Source organism: Styela clava, chromosome 8 (genome assembly GCF_964204865.1).
Source record: "Styela clava chromosome 8, kaStyClav1.hap1.2, whole genome shotgun sequence".
Lineage (NCBI taxonomy): Eukaryota > Metazoa > Chordata > Ascidiacea > Stolidobranchia > Styelidae > Styela > Styela clava.
This window is the reverse complement of record NC_135257.1, coordinates 14,689,828-14,713,605: the sequence shown is the minus strand read 5'-3', so window position 1 is coordinate 14,713,605 and position 23,778 is coordinate 14,689,828. Positions and strand designations below refer to the sequence as shown.

At 34.2% G+C, this 23,778-nt stretch overlaps 1 protein-coding gene across 1 annotated transcript; it reads left to right on the top strand.

Moving 5' to 3' along the window:
* LOC120345701 (uncharacterized) lies at positions 1-21,687 on the top strand. Its single transcript, XM_039415246.2, has 32 exons — positions 1-327; positions 625-985; positions 1,780-1,954; positions 2,150-2,312; positions 2,478-2,696; positions 3,132-3,314; positions 3,481-3,555; positions 5,804-5,909; positions 6,136-6,396; positions 6,646-6,760; positions 8,542-8,756; positions 8,971-9,154; positions 9,664-9,813; positions 9,899-10,036; positions 10,350-10,407; positions 10,672-10,805; positions 11,407-11,571; positions 11,846-12,054; positions 12,582-12,788; positions 13,023-13,143; positions 13,571-13,676; positions 14,093-14,345; positions 15,006-15,250; positions 15,853-16,174; positions 16,476-16,596; positions 16,906-17,011; positions 17,973-18,106; positions 18,284-18,359; positions 18,764-18,928; positions 19,353-19,475; positions 19,810-19,994; positions 20,195-21,687. Exons 1-32 carry the CDS (start codon positions 1-3, stop codon positions 20,661-20,663), a joined length of 5,871 nt encoding a protein of 1,956 aa, XP_039271180.2. The 3' UTR covers positions 20,664-21,687.
* Positions 21,688-23,778: the final 2,091 nt, after the last annotated feature.

Genomic DNA, 23,778 nt, shown 5'->3' with positions numbered 1-23,778 from the left:
ATGTCCAAATTTAAACAACCGAACTATGCAGAAATCCAAGCATTGGACGATAAGCTAGGAAAATTGAAATTTCGCCGTTTCTCTGTTTCCGTAGATGGTAACTGCTTCTTTCACGCTGTTGTTCGTCAACTGGAACTAAAGTTTCCAGAAAAGCAATGCACCCACGAGGAGCTTCGACTTGCCTCTGTGGAATATTTGGAACAAAATGATGCTATTGGCTCCAATCATGGTGAATCATGGAAAAATTTTCTCAACAACGAGTCTGGAGAAGACTACCTATCACGCATGAGACTTGACGCAGAATGGGTAGACCATATTCTAATACAGGTAACGCAACGCCATACTACTGAAGATCTTGGCACGACATTATTAGGCCCGACTGAGGTATTGATGTGCAACCCTGAAATTTAGATAAAATGAGTCTCCATTACCTCTCAGTACATGAGAGCTTGCTTTGAGCAAAATCTCTGAATATTTTTTTAATATAAATATTTAAGCGAGTTTGTTATGATTTTTATTGCATTTGAGATTGGATCAATGAAGAATAATTGTATTACTGTTTTTTTACATCCATTCATTAATTAATAAAAATTTCACGACAAAATAGGATTTTTTTTTATTAAGGCTGCGGCAAGTTGTCTCAAATGCATCATTGTTATCATAAGTTCGATTGGGGATAATATTGTGTCCATCCATCCAAAAATTCTCGACCCATCTCAACATCGAATAACTCTGGGTCACATTGCGGAATATCACTACTTCAGTGCTGAATCTGAAGAGGCTGGCGAAATTACGGAAGTTATAGGTGCTGAAGTCAAATCTCTTTGGGATTCAGCAAAGCTTCATCTTGGTAGTACGCACATCAAAAGCAGTTTGAAACCACCCGGAAAACATTTTTCAAAAAAGAAACCACGTTTTGCAATAGACGACGAACCTTTTGAAAAACATAGAGATTCGCTCGACAAAGATGGGGGGAGCACACAAGGTAAACAATAGTAGTTATTAACATAAGAGAACTTTTTGCGCGATGGTGCTGGCGAATAAATCAATTAATGATATAAATCGCTCTGGGATAAATAAAATCTTTGGGCAAATGGCAAAAGTAAGTTTGTGATTGCATAGTAAATTTCAATGGGATATCAAAACTTTTTCAAACAAAAAATACCCACTCGTGTGATAGATGCTTCAAACTATCTACTGACGACGGAGTCAAAAGATTAGACTATCACATCTTTGGTGATTTTTCTGTTATTCATTTATAACAAAATGTAAAAAGTTCCTAGTTTTCATTTTGGACGTGACATGTGCGCTAGTTTTGAGTTTGAGTATGAATGTGTATATATACATATATATATATATATATATATATAAATGTTTATTCTGCCTGGTCTGATATAGCATTAAAATTATTGTCGACGTTAGTTCAATTTTTTTTATTTTTATAAAAAAAAATAATGGATTGATACGATTCTCAACTTTAACGCTTTAACGCATTTTTAGGTTCACAAAACAATTTTTGTCACATAAAAATAATATTCTAACATTCATATTTTCATAAATTATTTCGAACCCTATAGTACACAATGACTATTTGTTCCCCGCTGTGGAGCGACTGAATGATATAGAATGGTAAATTTCATTTTTATTCTTTTCAAATTTTTTAACTCTGGCGTTGCATGGTAAATGGATATTAACCCTATAACAGCGCCTGCTCATCTTGTTTGGGTCAAAGGTGTCCCATAGTGAATATCAAATATTTATTGCTTTGTTTCTCACCAGGAGCTCATTACACGTTTCCGGGCAAGGATGACAATCAAGAATCGGAATTGCAAAATAAGGATTGGGCAGAAAATGGGGGCATGTCTCAAGTTATCAAACGTGAACAAAACATGGATGACGTTTTAACAGCAGCTTTTGGCGATGATTCGAATTCAGCTGAATCAAAAACGCAGAAGTTTGTATACTTTAGCTGCTGGTACATCTTCTCATATTAATTTGTGATTTAATTTGAATAAATAGCTCAAATAAACGCAACAAGTATATGCTTTTAATATGTTTTAATTTACCTCATTAGTTATTTATACATTTGCAAAATCAAATGTCTATTCATACCAATAAATTTGATTTCAGAGCTGAAACTATTTTGCAGATCAGAAAAAGAAGAAAATCCTTGGGATCAATTTAAATCCTTTCCTTCTGAGGATCTTTCTGAAAAGGATGAACAAATGTTCAATTTTTTCACCAAAGTTGCCAAGTATTTCTCTGTGTTTATATTTGGTGGAACTGTGTTACTTGCATCAATCTGCAGCAAGGTTGGATTTTGTCTCTTATTCTTTATTTTTCATTATATTTTTTGATTTTTCTTCTAGCAGTCGTCATTTTTACAAATAAATCATTCTCGTTCACTTCCTTCTTGGTTGTTTGGTATTCGAGGAGAGCTTTGAACTGATCATAATGGTATACCTTGTTCTTTTCAGTCATCTTTGCTCGTAATAGCAAACTATTATTCTCAAGACTACAGCAAGGAAACTGCTTGTGACAAAGTTGATAATCAGCCATATTTTATACGATACCATGCAATGTTAATGTTGATGGTTTGTCTCTGCTTTCCCGATGTTCTTACGTTTGTTTATAGCATATACAGGCTTATCATGAAAAACGAAAAAGCCGAAATGAATTGGAGATTCTGTATAGCGGTGAGAGTTCATCATTTAAACAAGATTCTTTATTCCGAACCTTCACAAGGTTAAGTCAGTGGAAATTTTTGTAATTCAAATCATCACAATAACAAGTGAACAATGCTCAAATATATGGGCACGTATGTCGAAATGAAATTCATACAACAACAAGAAGAAAATTACCAACAATAAAAACAACAACATATTATAATATACTAGAACATTAGAACATAGGTCTTGAACACTTGGTGTTCAATGATTATATTTAACTTCAGATTCAAAGCCAAACGATGATATAATTTATGGAAAGTTTTCGATAATTTGGCAGTATTTTTTAGTCGCATTATTCAAGAATGGGAACAAATAAATTTTGCATTGAATGTGAAAAAGAAAATGAAATAAATGCAGAAGTTAGATATATATTCATCCATTTATATATATATTTATTTCCAGGGAATGATACCTGAAATATTTAATGCTGTTGGATTGACTTTTCTAGTAGTGAAAGTTGTTCCAAGCATTGATGCAACTCTGGCAACTTTGATGTTCTCACTCATAGCTTTTATACCAAGTGTAATCCATGCTCATGCAAAATATCAATCTTTCAAAAAATACATTGGGAAGAGAGGGAAGAAGGTAAGTCTAGTTTGAAAATGGGAATGGTTATTTCTCCCTTTATATGATGAAATCTTCCCGGAACATTTAATTAGTAATATTATATATCGCAACGATATTGCGATAAACTACATATATATATACTTATTGCGATGTTTCAATCAATTTTTAAAATCCTTCACTTTAGAATAAACAAAAGGAAGAGCCGGTTCAAAATCAGGATGACCGAAAAAGAAGTTTGATATTTAGCATTATAACATTGGTAAGAAACAGAAAAACTCAATTTGTCATTTGAAAGTATGCGATAGAAAGAATGGCTCATCTTTGAATATGCGTTGGATGCACTCTGTGGGAATATCCAAGCGTTTTTTTTTTAGTTGCGTGCGGTAAGCGATTGGGAGAATGAAGTTTGCAATAAATTCACTGTAGACTTGCGAGAACAGACTTTTTTTACGGGAACGTGATTTTTATTACAATATGAACTCACGTGCTTCCATAGCACGTTCTATACCAGTGGTTCTCAACCGCCGGTCCGCGGACCGGTGCCGGTCCGCGGCAACCTTGCTGCCGGTCCGCCAAATATATTCCAATATAAATATATGTATTATTAGCAAATTGCAAATACAAAGTATTGACGTCATTTTATTTTATGATTTTTGACAACCGAACTTGGTGAGAGGTCCTCTGCCCATTTAAGCCCTGAACGGCTGGATGTTTGTTAAGTCTATGACCTCATAACGGCGTCTAACGTCATAACGGGGGAGTTTGATAGCACATAGTACTAGGGTTGGGATTTCGGAGCAAGTTTTTGAAATCCCGGTATTGAACGGTATTTATTCCCGGGATTTTTCGGGATTAAGTAAAACATTGAAACAACTTGCATGGCAATAAAATCACGTATTTATTTCATGCAATATTGACACAGATATATTAGAGCATCTAGGGCAGTGGTTAGCAACCTTTTTTTATTTTTATCGCGGCACCCTATTTAGCTTTTTAAATATTCGCGGCACACCTATCACAAAACACAAACATTTTCTACTTATAAAGAGTGCGATAGTCGAACGCGAACAAATGGTTAATAGTTGCCGATATTACAGCTGTTTTCTTGCATTAATGTAAACGAGAGCGTCTTCGGAGCACCACATATTATTGTAAACGTTGCGCGGCCGCACGGGTAATACGTGGCCCTCAAACGCGCCGCCGATCACGCGCTTAGGTATTGCTCGCCGTTCCACGTTACGCCCTTATTATTATCACATGTAGTGTCAATTTTTCACAACTTAATTCATATTTGTTACAATATAATATGTTTCTCCCATTTCTAAAATCATCAGAAACTATCCGAAAAAAGATAACCGTTTTTGTGTTCGAGATATGAAATAATCGTCAATGAGTAGTGCAATTTACTAAATTTATGAAGGTTTAATTAAGTTTCATTGCATCACTGTTTGGACTACCACGCGTTTCGCCTGATTGCTGGCGTGATTACAGATCGGGTGGATAAAATAGTATACTTCCATCGAATCGAATAATTTTAACGAATTGTCGAATATCAGGTTGAATTCGGGATTTTATTCCGATGTTTATCTTTTGGGTCGGCGTTGATCTTTTTGTCACCGTTTGTAAATTAACTGCCTTAATTTTGGGCTAAAAATATTATCATTTCTGACGCCGGAATGCGAATATTTTTGAAGACGATAGTTGACCTTCTTGATTTTACTATTCTATTGTGGCTGTTTTTTTTTTATTTTCGTATTAAATAGTAAATAAAAACCCTGCAAAGTCATTGCGTAAATCCTGAATTCTATTTTGAGTTCAAATTATGATTAAATAAGTCGGCAATAATGGCAATTCTACTAGTCAAATAATAATTCCTCGGTAAAATTCGCACAATAATTCCACTTAGTCTGACTGACTCAAACTGTAAGCGTGGATGACTCTTTTCAAAATAAGTATTAAATAAAATGGTATATCCTACAATTTGTGAGAATATCTATATATGTGGATAACAAAGTCTTAAAATCCCGGGATTTTTTGGAAATAATCGCGGAATCGGGATTGAAAAAAAAACAGTCCAAACCCGGGGTTTCCCGGGTTTCAACCCTACATAGTACGGTACCCGATTGAAAAATTCTCAGTTCGCACGTTCCGTAATTTGACAGTAGGCCTATAATTTAGCTAGGTTTGATAGTTAAATGGGGCCAAACAAACAGCAAAATATTATTCAGCTCAAACGGCTCTACTTCGCCTTGCAGAAACTTTATTAGAACACCGTTTATTTAGAAATTTTACCGGTCCGCGAACTGAAAAAGGTTGAGAACCACTGTTCTATACCATAGTTGCCTAATAATAACAACTTTCTTTGAAAGTTGAAATGATATTCTCTTCGTTTTCGTAAATGTAAAATTCTGCAAATTATTCTTAACAAGATGGCTGCCTTCTCAGATATATATACGAGAATGGGTAGCACCAACCTCAAGTCTTATTAGTTTTATTTTTGCATTAAGATTCTACAGCCTACTGGATATGTATTGTTATCTTGGGAGATTTACAATCAAGTTCCGCATGATGGAGACACACAAAACTGGAGTATTATGATATATGCTGTTTGTTGTGAGCACAAACTTTTATTTTCAATTACAATTATAAAGCAATAAAACGACTACAGTTTTTAAATTTGATGTTGATAACGTGTTTTAAGTCCATATTTGTTTTGATTAATTTTATGTATATTACATGACCAAAGTTTTGCGTTTACAATCAGAGATACTGTAAATTGTGTCATCAATGGTTCTTGCTGGGATAGATTGGATATTACATGAATTTTTGTATTTTATAGCACTGTTCCTAATCTCATTCCGTTACTGGGAAAATTTTGTATCTTCGGATTTGTTTGGAATAAAACAAACAAAGAAATCAGTTGATCACCAAAGAAAAGGGGACGACACGGGAGAAAAGAAACCAGAAAATGTTGAAAAAGTCACGAAAGAACACGAAGGGGAAAAATATCTGCTTCCTTTATTAAACATCCAAAAAACTTGCGATCAAACGCGATTCAAAACTTCTATCATTTACTCAGTCGTCAGAATTGGTTTTATAGGTGAGAACTATACTGAAACATAATATAGATATAATTCTTCATATATATATATCAACAGTTAGCCAAGTAAAAAGCTTATTTTAACTTATCATGATGTTAAGGCTGAAATTCCTTTGTATATTGTGTTGTGAAACAGTGTTGTGCTGACATAAAAAACAATAAAAATATGATAGCTCACAGAAAATGATGATAATTGCATGTTCATAGTGTTTTGGTTATCACAACGTTTTTTGTTTTCTAATGTTTCAGTATTTTTCTGCTTCATCATTCATTTTGTAATCAATGGGAACAAAGCAGTTGTATTTCAAACTCACGCAACAAAATTTCATTTCAAGGATTATCCAGCAAGACTTAGTTGCTTGAGGTAACTTTCATTAATGCTTAGTTTTCACTTAAACTGTCCTTATTACTTGATTTAATGTAAGCACTCTATGGATAAGACACACTTTCCATGATAAATTATTTACATATATCGCCATGAATAGTTTTTTTCTGATACCGGAGACCCATTCTGCCCATCCCAAAAGATATTCTTGCTCAAACTAATCAAGAATAACGTGAGAACGACAATCCACGAATATAGACCGACTTCGCTATACAGCCAGTGCACTAAGCAAGATAAATTTATTGGACACAAAGTGGAACTACGGATCGTTTTGTCATTTTGTACTTTTTTTCTTGTTGTAGAAAAATCGCTTTTCTCATTAACTACTGCACCAATTAGTTTGACTGATTGAATTTTACGTGGGTGAAGACTGTTGTTGTCGATAGAAGGCTATTATTTTTATTTATTTCAAAACTTTCTGTGAGTTCTGTGGGACTCGTTTTTTATTTGACGATTTATTTATGTGGTGATGGTGACGTCAACACAAATAAAAATTGCTTGTAACGGTTCCGCAACCGCATGCCAGCGGATCTTGTCCTTATCGAAAGTTCTTTGGCGGTTACGGTAGACTACGTACCGGTACTGTAAAATGTTTGATAATACAAGTGTGACTCGGATCATTTGGTATTTGAATTCACGTTGAGACTGGAAGCCTGAATCATCACCGTCACAGGATCTGGGAAAGCTAGGACAGTCCAGGTACCGGTACCCTGATACATATATATACTGGTACGCTGCCGTACCCGTTCTACAATTCCAGCTTTGTTCAAGAGATGATTTTGATGGGAATTGTGGTAAAAAAAATCCGTGTTGGCTTTCGTGGACCTATATTTGAGCATTGCTATCTTGTTTTAATCGTGATTTTTAACTTGGTTAAAAACCAATGTAAAGACGAATTATATATATTACGTAATCTTAATTTTTGCTTATTATTCCTATCTGTACCCAAACTAGTCCCCGAACAATTTGTTCTGCTTAGGGCCTTACTTTAGCTAAGACCGTCTCTGTATAGGCTACCTGTATGAAATATTGCCACTTGCAGACGTGACTAATCAAATTTGCCTCATACCGTGTCCCTCCAGTAACTAACTAGCGTGTCCGTTTTACCATCTTCATTTTCTCGAAGGAAAGATATCCTTTACTTATGACCCGATTCAAAAGGCGAAAAAGCTGAAGAAACAAATCCAATATCTAACTGTGGGTCTTCAGTTTGTTACTTTTTGAGTCCTCCCGAAGTATGTGAACCAAGATGGCGGACACCGGAACGTAGTATAATTTCATTCCGATTTTCCTTATGTTATCTCTATTACGAGTTCGGTGACTAGCCAAGTGACTCCCGTAGTATAGGTACCTGAAATTATTGCCTAACCCTAACTTCGTACACATACCACGATCCGGTGTCCGCCATCTTGGTTCACATACTTCGGGAGTACCACTTTTTGTAACTATGCGCACTCTAATGTAGACACCTCAATGATGGGTACTCCTAACAAATAAATATACTTTCCATCTTCTGTATAATTTTCTCTAATTTTGGAAGTTAAATGTACATATAGATCGTTTTGCTGAATTGTTGTGAATTTTGTCGTTGAACATAACTCTTGGACCGAGCGATTTCGATTTTTGTACGTGTTTGTACCTGATTTAAACGTATTTACAGCTGATGCTTATAAGTTCCGTAAATTAATTTATTGCCAAATTTACAATATAACGTTGACAAGTGAGCTAGAATTACCAATTTTCTATATTTTACATTTCAGAATTATAAACCCAATGTGGTATGGCGTATTGACGCATTGTATTTGTGCGTTATTGGCATTTTTCTTCGGTCGAGTCGCTTGTCAGACTCGTGCCCAAATTCTGGGATATTCGTGTCCACTTGTGTTGGTGACTCCAATAATGAGTTTATTAACCTCTGTATATACTATGTATGGTGCCAAATATGGAATAACATTGATGGATTATTTTTTTCTGCGTAAGTTATATAATTATAAAAAAATGAAATATAATATGCATATATATAGTGAATATTCTGTCTCAGAAGAAGAGCATAGTATATATTATGATATATATATTCAACAAGTTCGATTGAAAAACAACTGAATTTTTTGTCCTAGTTTTTTTTTGTTTTGAAATAGTTGAAAAATTTGCTATTGTAGAAATCGCAAAATTCTTAGATTTATTTTCAGCCGTGAAACACGCTCCCCTCAACGACTATATAGGATGGAAAACAACACTCCAAAATTTGGACGAATCGTGGAAAATTGTTCTAATTGTCGTCGTGGGATTGTTTGTCGGTTCATTTTCTCTATTTTTCCTAACATTTTTCATGTGGGAAGAGAAGTTTCGTAAGCAGTTGGTCAAAATGGAAAGGTTAGAAAAGGTTTATTTTTATTTGTTTTGACTCTAGCAGAAATACTCGGCAAAAATTTGAATTTTGACAAGTTGTATTCTATAATAATGAAGTGATATTCAATTGGAATTAATCAACTGGGGTCAATTTACACAGAAAACCAATATCGTGCAATGATTCGTAATTTGGTTCGCTCGTATATTGGTTTATACGTTCATAATATCATGTCGTCCGTTGGCATAGTTGGAATATACATAAATATATATGACAGATTTGAGACGTCGAGTTTAATTACTGGTCAGCCCACACATGGTATAATACCAGATGACTCTTGAGTGTTACTAATGACTGATTAGGCAGGCTACTTATTGCTTTGCCTGAATGCAAGGTGCAATCAAAACGAAGCAAATATTGAGTCATTGAAGCAAGTCGAGATGTGTTTTTCAGGAATATCTTGAGACTGAACTGAGCTATAGTTTTTGCTGTATTTTTGCAAGACTCCTTGAACATTTTGACTATTAATTTTTAGAACGGAAGCTCTGTTTGTAAAACCCATCTATGGCGGACCATTGATAAATGAAGAACTTATGTTGAACAGGCGACAATACATAGACATCTACAGAGATCGTGTGAAAAGCGAAGTTATGAAAGATACCAAAGACCGGGACGACTGGTCTAGGTGAGTTATAAACAGGAAGACCTACAAATTATTCTATTGAGTTTATATACTTAAACTTTCATGCCAAAATTATGCTGCAATGCAGGAAATCCTCACAGAAAAAGAAGAAACGACGAAATACAATGTACAATCCAAGGACGTACATACCCCAAGTGTTTTTGTGTGCCACTATGTGGCATGAAACGGAGCAAGAAATGACACAACTTCTTACAAGTATTATGAGGTAACGTTTACTGTACTTTGTTTAAAAACCAGAACGCAAGAAGACAACTTCATTAACACTTATATTTATGCTCGGGAACATTGTTATGAGATTGAATCGCATTGTCGCTTATGAATCTGCAATTTGAGATTTATGTATCGCCTATCGTTTGGAATCTACGTTTGGTAATTTACATGCGTGAACATTTGGTGTATACGTCTGTGGCAAATCTCTGACAAATATGAACACTTGGCTTCGAAGATCGGGGTTTGTGCCAAGTGTGACCAACCTTACACGTAGAGGCACCCTAACGGGTGAATTTTTGCATTTTCAGGCTAGATAAACACCAAGGAACAACAGACAAAAAACACGATGATTACTTCAACTTTCAAGTAAGTAAAAGCATAAATAAAACAACACCTTCAGGCGATATTGCTTTATAGCGTCATGTAGCAGAATAGAACGTCAACATACGCTTTCAAAAAGCCACGGGTGAATTTTTAGGAACTTATGGATGACGAGTAAGGTAAACAATTCGGAAATGTCCATACAAAATGAGCTGGATGTTTTTTAACTAGCTAATAATTATACTCATACCAAATGTGCAGACCAATAGGAAATAGCGCTTAAGCTGCTATTTATTGAACTTTCAAAAGGTTCATGTCCTATTTGACGATGCGATGGAATGGGCAAAGAAAAAAGTCGATGAAGATTCTGACGAATATGAAGTACGACTTGTACCAAATAAATTTGTCCACATGCTTGTGAACTTGATATCTGTAGCTGCCAAGTAAGTTCTACTTAATCATAATTAAGTGTATAAAACGAATTATTATCGATTTTATTTTATCATTTGTTTAAGAAAATATTATAATAATACGTAATAAATTTTTTGTTTTACAAAATTGGAACATTCCGGAAACTTTAGTTACAAGTTTTCGTCTTCCCGAAAATATTGCTTCTTTTTTGCTTACTCCAAATATATGAAAAATGACTGAATTCATTCAAGATTTGGACCATTTCCGGTCAAATAAGAAACCGTAGGTGATTCGCAAGACTTTCATTTTGTGTCGATTAACGTCTTTTCAATCAATCTATCTGTTTTATCAAAAAGCTTCTTAGCTAGTAATGTTGACTGTACCAATATTGAGTCAATTAACATTGTGAAGCGGTTTTCGATTCCTAGAAATCAGTTCAGACTTTGTTGACTTTCTCTTTTTCTAATTACTGTAAAGTAGATTGTTATGACTCCGATGTATATTTAATACAAAATTCGATGGATCAATAATTTATATTCTTAAAACAAAATCAATTTCTAAATTCAACAATGTGTCACGAGTGTCAATCACTTAAAGGTATCAATGTAAATATAATTTTTGTTTAATTTGTAGAAAAGTGAATCCGCATTCAGACATTTTTAAAAGTTCGGAAACGGGTAAAAATAAAAGCAAATTGAAACCTGTCATTTATCCAACTCCATACGGGGGCAGAATCGAATTCGTGTTGGAGTATGGTAATCTATTTCACATTCACCTGAAAGACAACGACAAGATAAGGTGTGTAAACAGATCAGTTTATGTGTTTACATCCCGTAAAGTGAGCGCATGAATGAGGGAAGAAGCAATGTGTAGTTAGTTAGTTAATCATTCAGTTAGAAGTACATTATAAAAGTACAATCCCACTAAGTAGCGTACGTCATTTTAAAAATCAACATTCTGGAACAATGAACTCATCATATCTGAACACTTTGTGAGTTGTGACACGACGTAGTAACAAGACACTATTCTGATATAGGCTATCTTTAAATCGAATAATTTGAATTGTATTCAGAAATCGAAAACGTTGGTCACAATGTATGTACATGTATTACATCCTTGGTTATCTACAAGAAACAAAGAAGGCTTACAGCAAAGATGATGTATTTTTGTTAGCATTGGATGGCGATGTCGACTTTCAACCAAAATCGTTGATTTATTTACTCGATCGAATGAAAAAAAATCCAGAAGTTGGCGCAGCTTGTGGTAGAATTCATCCAATAGGTTACTTGAAATATTATTTTCCGACATTAAATTTGACAAAGTTTGTAAAAACACCGATTACCCAGCAACATTATGACAAAATAATTTTTATTGAATATTCAAACAATTCTTCCTTAAAATTGGAAATTTTTTGGTTTGATATATAATAGTTCCAATATGCAATAATGTTGCTGTTTTGTTGATTATCTATAACTGGAACTCATAGTACTGTATATGTAATTTATGATGGTAGTGAGCTATCTCACCGAACAAAGAAACTGCTGTGCTATTCTATAAAGCCTGCTCAGTATAGATATTTAATATTTGATTTTATGAGCAGAGTGGTATTGTGATGGATGGTATAATCGACCAATGTTATTTTTTTTTCATTTTACTTTCCGGTTTCATGAATTCGGTATTGCAAATTTGCAGGTACAACAAAAGTCTCCTCCGTGGCGTATTATTTATACATAAAAAATAATTATAAACCAGTTGTGTATTCGACTAGATTACATAAATTAAAAATAACACACAAGCATTCTATTCAGGTAATGGACCGGTCGTATGGTTTCAGAAGTTTGAATACGCCGTGGGACATTGGCTTCAAAAATCAGCAGAGCATGTCATCGGATGTGTTTTATGTAGTCCTGGATGTTTCAGCTTATTCCGTGGAGAAGCTTTGATGGATGTAAATGTCGTTCATAGATACACTACAAGAGCAACAGAAGCAACACATTATATTCAATGGGATCAAGGTTTGTATTACGTGCAACTATTTCAACCCGTACCGAAACGGGAGGTCTATCAACGCAATGCCTTTTAGTGCAAATTTATTCTATCTGATTAGTCCGAATGTAATTAATTTTAACGCCTATCTATTAATCTAGAATTTTCCCATAAGCTTCATTGTCGGATTTACAACTAAACACACTGGTAGTATTTTCGTCAAGCAATTAATCTAAAACGAACCTCTATGTTGTAAATTACAGGAGAGGACAGATGGCTCTGTACACTTTTGCTGAAACGAGGCTGGAGGATAGAATATGCTGCTATTTCGGATTCATACACTTATGCTCCTGAAGAATTCAAAGAATTTTACAACCAGAGAAGGTCAAATCACAATTAAATCTTATAAACGATGTTTTTGAAAAATAAACCTAGACTATCAACTTGTTTCAGTTATAGTGAATTTTTCATGTTTGATGTGTGTCTCATCCTATTGATTCGGAAGATCATATTTCATTTGTTTGTATGGCTAACCCGAGCGAGGCGATGGTTCGAAATTTCCATCCTGGAGTCATCCTTGATGAAACATCGCGTTCCTTAAAATTTGAATTTTACAGAAGCAGCATAACTCGAAATCGTCATGCATTAGGGATCCAGTTCCTGACTTCAAGCGTTTGTTCACATTGATTAAAGATGCCATCCATTTATATCGCCGATGATTTTTTCACTGATAATGAGCATATTACTGTTCAATTTGGAAAAGATTAAATGAGGAATTCAAAAGTTCACATAAATTGCAATCATTTTTCAGACGCTGGGGACCATCCACAATGGCAAACGTTTTTGATATTTTGATGGACTCAAAATTGACAATACGAAACAACAATTATATTTCCCGATTTTACATTGCATATCAGGTATCTCAATGCGGTTTCTTCACACGTTTTTTTTAAATTTAATTGATTTGACATTGAGGTATATAGCTTTAATATGTAAACATATATTATTTATATATAGTATTTTCAGAGCAGTGTTTATCGGTCACGGATATATAAGCTTAACAGAATTTGCGAGAACTGGAACATACGGTGTCTATTTAATACAAAATTTACAATTTTAATACATAAAATAAATTCTAGTTCTGAATCGGATAAACTAAAATTGTTAGAAGTATATTGCATCTTCTTTGTAGAAACATGACTAATTCGTGAGAAATTATTAACATGAACTGAACAAATTTAAGTGAAAGCGTTTTGACTAAAATTCTCAGCCTTGATACTATGGGTGATTTGATAACAAGCTCTTATATATGATTGATGATAATAATTTACAGATGGGATTGATGGCATCAACTCTGCTGGGACCAGCAACTGTTGTTTTAGTTGTACAAGGAGCATTTGCTTATGTTTTTGGAATGAGTCAAATCGGCTCATTGATGGTCGCTATCATACCTGTTATTGTATTCATCATCTTATGTTATACAACATCTCAAGACTTCCAAATAGCGGTTGCGGGGATTTTAACGATTGTTTATGCTCTAGTTATGATGGCTGTTCTGGTAGGAATTATTGGGCAAATGACTGAAAGTAAGTAGACTAGATATTGTACTATTTCATAAACATAAATTAAATATACAGTGCTTAATTCAGGTTCGCTATTGGTAACTATGATAACAAAAGCAGATTTATGGTGATCATGTTTTGTAAACAACAGCATATGCATTAGATGTGATATATATACTCAAATTTTTTTACCCGACGCTACGACCACTTGTAAATTAATCTGAAAAATATTACCAAAATACCATGTCGTAAATTGCTTTTTTCTGTCACTGGAATTATAAAACAAAAGCGACAGTTTGTTTTTTAAATACACTACTAACAATTTCTCTCTGCATCGCCCTGGAGTTAGACAAATACTGTTGAATGATATGAGCTGAACTTAAAAATACTTCACAAATCAACTTTATATGTGTAACAGACGCAACGAATTTTCGTTGGTCGTTTCAATTCGGGTAATAAAATACTGAAGTTAATTTTATGTGATGGATGGAATTTTGAGATATTCACTGACATTTTGTAGACAAAGTCATCGTATTTTTTAAGACGAACGACGGTAACAATTTTTACAGTGAAACCATACTAATACTGCTTAGATGCGAGAAAAATAGTAAACGGCATTTAAACCTAACACGTGAGCATTATGACAACAGTAAAATATGTCAAAAGAGTGAACTTATTTTACAGCATTGTTGAATCCCAATTCAATATTTATGTTGGCAATGATATTTATCTATGCTTTCACTGGAATTATTCATCCAACTGAAATGATGTGTCTACTACATGGTTTGCTCTACTACTTGTGTGTTCCATCTGCATTTATCCTACTGATGGTTTATAGTTTATGCAATATGAACAATGTATCGTGGGGAACGAGAGAAGTAAAAAAAGATATTGCTGATTCGGTTGAAGCTTCGCAAAATGCGCTGAAGGTTCGAAGTTTTTTTTTTAACATATCTATGGAAACATTAGGGTCAAGGTAAGTTATAAACGAGCACTGCTGGATTTCGACCCAAGCAGAAGAATAAAAAATGACCCCTACTAAGTCAAACAATTCACTGACGTGTTAAACAAAACCATGTCTTAGTTTCAATGTTTAGTTTAAAATTTATTGTGTGTCGGTATCTCTTGGTACATTTAAGTTAAGTGTTTCTTAAAATAGCGCTTTCTTTATTGCGATAAGCACTCAGGACAGCGTTACGCTCCAAAAGGTTATGAAAGAGCAGAATACTAGACTATGATTTGGTGCTACCTGGAAAATCTATTTTTGCAGATTTGATGCGATCTGAAAGATTTTCTTTATATTGTTCTTACAAACATGGAAATTCCATCCTATCAATATTGAATATTTGTTTCAGAAAAATAGTGTGCTCCTGGGACTGTGATCAAACCACAGTACTTCTGAACACGAAATAGTGAGCCTAAAATTCAACTTGCTATCCTTTAATGTCATGTCATTCAAATAAACATGTCATATATATATTTTATTATCCATTCTGGTGTGCGATAACTTTGTTCGAATTTATTATTGCAGGCGGTTGCCAATAAAAACAAACCAAAAGTAAAAAGATCAAAAAGCCTTCAATTGGGACCTTCAGTGTACGACGCAGCTTCCACTTCTGAAGGATACTATAGCTGTGGCTTGGGTAATTTGTGCCAATGCGCACTCTGCATAAATCCCACTCCTGCCGTTGGTCTAACTACCAAGCAAAATGCGAGCAAAAAAGAAGACACTCCGGTAGTTGAGACTGTTCCAGGCGCGCGCAAAAGCACTGTACGGCAACCGGTAACTGGAGTTGATAGAGAAGCTATTAGAAAATACAGTGTACACAAAAGTATATTTATGGGACAACCGGGTAAGATACCTATTTCGAGTAATCTGATTTTTTTAAATTGACACTATTAGGATGACTAATATTAATGATCTGTAACACTTCGTAAATAACCAACTCATTCCGTTACATACCTAGGCACAAACTAGATTTCAGCATATACCCAATTTATTTTAGTCTAGATAAGGTGGTGGGGTTTGAACTTGAAATCTTAAGCCTACAACGCCAGCAGATTTAGAGAATGTTGGTCGATAGTTCAGTTAGTTAGTCTTTATGTATGACATTTTTTGTTAATTTCATGAAACAGTTCTAATTCTATTTACAGATGGTGATTCCAAAGCTCTAGAGAAAAAATTAAACAACCGATCAATATCTGTGTCTCAGCTCCGATATTTGAATGATAATAACCAAAACATCGACGATGCTGCTGCATTAAGAATGGCAATGTGAGTTTTCAAAATCTGAAGGCAAAGTTTCTGCAAATAAGATGGACAACATACAGAGAATGATTTACTGAAATTAAGAAAGTCTATACAAAACGAACTGACATATGAATTAAGATAAATCGCCATTATAATGCAATTGATCAAATAATATTTCCATGGATATACTTATTTCCTATCCTACTATTACTACACATACATCTCATTCTATGAAATAGCATGTCATGCTATCGTCAAAATGGGTATTGCAAGAAATAAGCAGTTAAATAGATCGACAACTTATTTTTACGTCGCCCTACTGTTTCATGTTAGGAGGCGTCGAAGAGAGTCAAAAAGAAAAATGTCAAGAATGCATGAAAAGACTGAAAAATTAGCAAAAGAATTGAAAGCAGAGCAACAACAGGGAGTAAGGAGAAAGGTAAATTATATTAATCAGTTGTAGAACATTGCATGTCACGATATGAAAAGAACAATACGCATTTCATTCCTTTCGCAGTTTTCATAGATGGGTATAATGTTGGTCGCTCCAGAAGTGTGCGAACCAATTTGGTTGTAACCAGTGATGAGCTGGAAAAATCGTAACAACCGGAACGCACCTAATTCGTGTATGCAATATATATTTACAACACGACGCGGACGCTGCCAGAAATTTTTGTCTGTCCCAAGATAGAGCCGAAGAACTACAATGAAATATGAATTCATTACCTGAAATATGTCTGTTTATAATTACAAGAATATTCATACCAATTCAATACAAATGTTATTATCAGAATGTAACAGGACAAATTTTCACGGGGTCAAAGGTCGGCGAAAATCCACTACATGTTACTGCTGTACTAACTAATTGTTTGCCGCAATGTAAAAAGAATTATTACGTAACAAAACGTTTACCGGAGAAACTAAAACTTTCCATGACTTAATTTTATTTCAACAACAGGAACGCAAATGCAATAAAATGTCCAACAACCGGAACGCCGTTCCGGTGCGTTCCGGCTACAGCTCATCACTGGTTGTAACTAATTTTGTTCGCCTACTTTACATCTAGTTGTGTAAATGAACTGAAGCCTAAGGGCTGGAAATATATTCACTCGGCTAACACAGACAGTCCCCGAACTCGTAATAGAACTGAAATATGGAAAATCGAAATACAATCATGGCATAACCTGGCACACTCACTACAAGAGTACCGATTTCCCCGGGGTAACTATTTTCATTTTAAACAAACATCTTTACCCTTGGCGGGGAACTGGGCACGCGGTTTTAAACCGGTATCCATAAAATGCGGATTCAAAATTTTTATGACCAACGTTGAAGAGTGGGAAGTCAATTTTCACAAGCAATACTATAATGATAAAATAAGTGTGATTATCTTGATTCAGATCACTGGCGTTGATTCTGGCGGTGAAGATGATGACGAGGAATTAGATGATTTTATTCAGGAACGGCAATTAGATGAAGAAAAAGAAGGGCTTGACTGGATTATAGACGGACCTCTAGAAGATGGGGCTATTACGTAAGCAATTACTTGTGCCGTTACAAAGACCAAAATCTTTCAACTAGAATCCCAACTTGATTTAATAAACATTAGTGAGATATTGACTAGATAATCTTACTCGTATTTAAATACTAAAATAATTTTATTCATTAATTTTATGTTTTCGTTTTTTTCAACAACTCCCATATTCATTAGTTTCATCGACAAAGATGAACATAAATTTTGGAAACAAATGATTGAAAAATACCTGGCGCCATTGAAAGAAGACAAGGTAAGAATTATACCTGGAATAAACACATTTTCAGTAAGTAATCAGCTATCAGGCAAGAACATCAAGCTATTTTTGGTATTTTTCCATATGTCAAAAAGTCATTTGTATCATATATATACGGATAGCTGTAATCTTGCGATTGGAATTCATAAATACGTTTTTGTCACATGCGAACGATTCAAGAAGTTAAAATAACTACGTTGGATAGATAATAAACTAACAATAGAATAAAAATATGATTTGGAGAAAATATTAATACGTTTGTAATAATATGCTAGTAATGGTTTGCATGTCTTCAATATAATTGCAAATAGATTGTTTAGTTTATTCCACTTTGCCATGAAAAAAACATCTCTGAGATGCTGTTTGCATTTTTGTACGTTGGAACGAGTAAATATTTTCAGGAAGATAAGAAAAGAATTCAATCAGATTTGATTACATTGCGAAACAAAATGACGGGAGCATACTTTCTGATCAATAGTTTGTGGATCGTTTTGACTTTTTCACTAACTTTGGCAATTCAAGATATAAACATCACATTTAATGACAGGAATGGAAACGAAATCGTGGTGAGTACATGCGAAAAATATTTGATCGATTTTGCTATTTTATTGTTTGTCAAAAATGATATTCTGGGGGATTTAGAGTACACTTTAATATGAAGTTTTTGAATATGGTCAAGATGGTATGACGTGCTTTATTTTGGAAATATATTAACGTTAATATACTTAGGAACCACATGAATAATGTTGCTACTGTTTTAACAGGATGGGATATCACAATAGTTAAATTAGATACTTGTTAGTCATAATGTTGAACAGATATCCAAATTTATGATATGTTGGAATCAGGATATGCTTTTGGGCTCGCCAATTTATGAGATCTAAATTAACTGTGTTTTTTTGCAACTTGTTATAAAAGGAATAATAAGAAGAACGAATAGGAATACAAATATTTATTTATAGAATTCTAAATACATTTATCATTTTACAGCTGCAACCACTCTCTTTTCTATTTCTTATTTTTTTCCTTGTGATTCTATTGATCCAGTTTGTGACAATGTTGATTCATCGATGGTCAACGTTTGTACATTTGATGGCGGCGACAGTAATTGGTGTAAGTAGTAGCTGTCAGAGTTTCCATCTTAAGATATCATTTTTTTATTGCAAAATTAAGTTTTAAATATTTCCGCAACGATGTCGCTTCATTTTTTTTTATTTGGTGTCCGCTTATTCTTATTAATACAGCACCCTGTTAAAAAACGCACACCAGGTGAGATCCTAATGTTTCCAATTCGAAGTAAGGAATTAGCATATATATAACAAATTGGTCCTATTTTTGAAACCAGAAAGAATTCTATTTATCGTGGCGTTTTATTAAACGAAATGAACTTACTTCATTGCCACAGTTACCCAATCTAAAACTTTAAACTATCATCCCTTAATTAAAGAATGAAGAAAATGACAAAAATAATGCAAAAACGAATACAATTCCCAATCAATCCACTTCAAAGAAAGTAGATGGAAAAAAGAACAAGAAAAAAAAATCTAAAAAATTGTCGGTGGAGGACGTGAATGAGACTATTGGAAGCGGAGTTGAAAATCGAGCTTTTGACAGCAACTTTAGCACAAAAACGTAAGTTTACCAATAAAATGCCATTCCGAAATTTTATAGCAGTGATGTAAAATCGAAAATGCACTACTCTAATGTAAGGTTCTTACGACATTGTTAACATGCAATGCATGAATATCACTTTGTAGGATATAGATTTTATGATCACGAATGGTAAATTTCAATAATCAATACAACATTAATCTGACTCTCTTTATTTGAAGCCCTCATAAACATGAATCTTTGCGAATGAAACGGGATGGTTTGGCAAGTATTTCTCCTGCACATCATATGACTGACATAGAAGAATCAATGAATACTGATGGCAATAATCGCTCTAAAAGAAGAAGCAGTGAAAAATCGATGGATGCAGACATGATGCAACAGAATCATATCCAGGAGTCTGGGGATTCCTTTTCATTTACATATAGCAGGCGTGGTTCAAATCGAGAAGGCGATGGCGGTAACTATGAATTGAAAACATTTACGGATCCGTACCAAAACAAAAGGGAAAGTGATGCTCCATTTGATCCTCTCGGCCCCGTTGACCAAACTGACACGGATTTTGGTAACTCTGAAATGGGAGATCAGTTAGATGCAGCTATGGTAAATTTGACTAGCCAACAATACAATGCATCACATGTGTCGGATTCTGATAAGAACAAAGATAGCCAAGAAAATACTGTGTTTTGATGCATATAACTTTCAACGTTCAATATATTACATCCCATTTGCAATCGTTTAAAATATGATCCCAACCCAACAATTAATTACCAGCTAAACTCGATTTATATAGACAAATTCATTCAGAATTCAGCAAATGTTGGTGTGTTAAGTTAACACACTTGTGATTTAGATCCCGGTATAACTGTGTTCAATTTTTATATCTCTCAATTTCCTACTTTTCAATGACTGAAAAAAATAAACTTGACTATATCTTTAACTTCCACAAATTTCTGGCATTTTCGAAAAGAATTCCCTACAAGACATAAAATTGAAAATTTTCGAACCTTATCTCCAAATAACTCATTGCTGATATGGAAAGCGATCTGAATGTAACAGTCGTTTTGTGAGTTACAACGGAATCTACATTTGTAAGAAGTTGACGTACACTTACATCAAGTCAAGTTTATATTTTCCAACCAGTAAAAAACAATCGTACTAAAAAAGTTTTGTTCATATCGGTATTTTAAGTGAAGGACCGTTTACGTCCATTCTAACTTCGATGAAGGACAAAGACAGAAATTCTCAATAAAAGACTCACCTTTGAAATAAGGGACGGTTGGAAACCCCAGAGAGAAGTTAGCTGATTCACATCTTGCCCTGTAAATACTTAGTTCATTTAAGCAATTTGATTACGAGAAATACAAGTTCGAGCCAATACCGTAAAACTATAAATTAAACTTGAAATTTTGATGTGAATAGCGCTCTGATTACAATTTTTATAGCGTTGATATTTATCGTGGTTGTTAATTAGCGAGATACTTGCTTAAGTGACCAAGCATGCCCAGTTAAAAATCATGTTATGAATTGATGGTAACGTATTGTAGATCGTTAATATCAAGATTCTGTGTTTTTGTATGTAGGGGACGCTTGGGTTATTTTATATGTCATATTTTGTTTGACTTCAAGTAAAGCTTTGTATGAATCATATGTATTGGATTCATGCATATGCAATTTCTTTGTTAGAAATATTTTTTAAATAAATAATAGAGATATTTTATTGTGCTATAAATATGCGATGTCACACTTGCTTACAAAAATAAAAAAAGATTGAGAAAAAAACGGCGTTGTACAGTTTGGCTGTTTCACAACATAATATATATATATAGCAATGGGTAACCCTATAGAACCAATAAACCACTAGAGAATTTTTTTTTTGTCATTGGCTCCCAATTCATATGCTCTCAATGACGATTGGTCTAAAACTTGAATGAATCTGTTTTACCTCTGCGCATTGTGGTCAGATGGTTGAGTATTTTTTTCATTCTCAATACAATTCAGAAACAAGAGAGCTATGCTCAAATATATGGACACGAAAAAGTAATAGCCTTCTAGCAAAAAATGTAATCTTTACCCACTGAAAATTTCTAAGCAATTGGTCCATTAGTTGAAGAGAAAAGCGATTATTTCATAAGAAAAATAACAAAAACAAAACGATTCATAGGTCCACCTTGTGTCCAATAAAGCGAAAAAACCTGTACACAGCCCATGTGCCAGGTGGGAAATCCTATTTTTGGATATATCTATAACATACACATTTCTGATATTCTCATTTATAGAATGTCCACATTCCTCATGAAATAAAATGATTTCAATGATTTATTTACCCCTGCTTACCTTCTTTGGAACATAAACAAACCGAACTATGAAGCTCTAGGAACATGATCCTTTCTGGAAGTTCTCCTGATGTTCCAATCTCTCCTATAAGATGTGCGGATACGGCGTCATTAAAATAAAGTCGCTTTCGGATTATGACGCGTGGCGATTCCTGGAAACATATCAAAATGTAAGACAGAATTATATGACACTAAACAGTTGGGGTTACAGGCGTGTCTATATAGGATGAAAGGAACGATGGCGACCAGTTGTTATATGTTACTCAACCTAATAACGGGATTACGCATTCGTTTCGAATCAACTCAACTCATCTTACATGAAATATATATCAGTCAAACCGTCTGAATACTTTATGTTCATTTTTCTATATGATAAATATTGTATTGAACGTAGGGAATCTAGACAAATTACTGCCGGAGAGACAAATTGACGACGAGAAATAGATGAATTTGATGAAACGAATATCATATTAGATGAAAAATAGAAATAGAGAAAGCCATGTGGAATGTTAGTTGTAATTAACTAAACCATCGAACATAAATAAAACCTATACAGTATATCACACAGTAGCCTAATACGATCACAAGAAGAGATGTGATAAAGTTCGTGAATGGTGTCCCCTACAGCAGCTGTTTGGTAGGAAAATCTGGATTATGTTCTTACGTTATTGCAATATTTTTCACCTTATGTATGCTGGAAAACTCTAAATAAAAAAAATTTAGTCAATACGAAACATTAATCAGGTAATATCCCACCATAGAGCAATTTCCAAATAAAATTGTTATTTGAGTTATTATATATATATGTCTGTGGTAGTTCCTGGATACAAATATGGTACAAGCAAACAAGCGCTTCGACATTGTGACTTCATTTGTAATCAGAAAAAAATTCCAATTCAGGTCAGTAAGTTGTTTGTTTAAAATTCTATTGTATTCGTGATATTTTAGTGAATTTGAGGCGTAAGTCTGCCATGCTGAAAATGGCATCCCCGGACGCTATTCAAGCATCAAGCATCATTCTGCTCATTGTTGAGGCTAAAACCCTGAGCATGTAGTCAACAAATTCTTTATGCAGAAGATGTCTGCTGATGCAAATAGCGGATTGTTTTTCACTAATTTTCTGTTTGTAAATTTTGTTGCTAGGACATTATTGAATCCGTTTATTATAGTTATTTGGCAAACCACTTCTTTTTGTAGCTCTTAGATCTCTAACACTCTTCCTTCTAGAAACATTTTCTACGGGAAGCAGAATATCAGGCAAATCGCGTATTGGTATAGGCCAGGAGTGGCCAACCTGCCTTCGACCACTATCGACTGAAATTTTGAAAATAGCTCGCGATCGACTGATTGGCAATAAGATCATACCAAAAAACCAATGAATACTGAATATGCAGATAACTGTAAACACGCATACAAAAATTCCTCCGCTGCCAATTGACGCGGACTAAAGTGTCCGTGTTTATATTGTG

Coding starts and splice junctions, on each gene's coding strand:
- LOC120345701 (XM_039415246.2), top strand. CDS start 1: ATGTCCAAATTTAAACAACCGAACTATGCAGAAATCCAAGCATTGGAC. Junction 5,910..6,135: donor TATGATATATGCTGTTTGTT/GTGAGCACAAAC, acceptor TGTATTTTATAG/CACTGTTCCTAATCTCATTC. Junction 10,408..10,671: donor ATGATTACTTCAACTTTCAA/GTAAGTAAAAGC, acceptor AACTTTCAAAAG/GTTCATGTCCTATTTGACGA.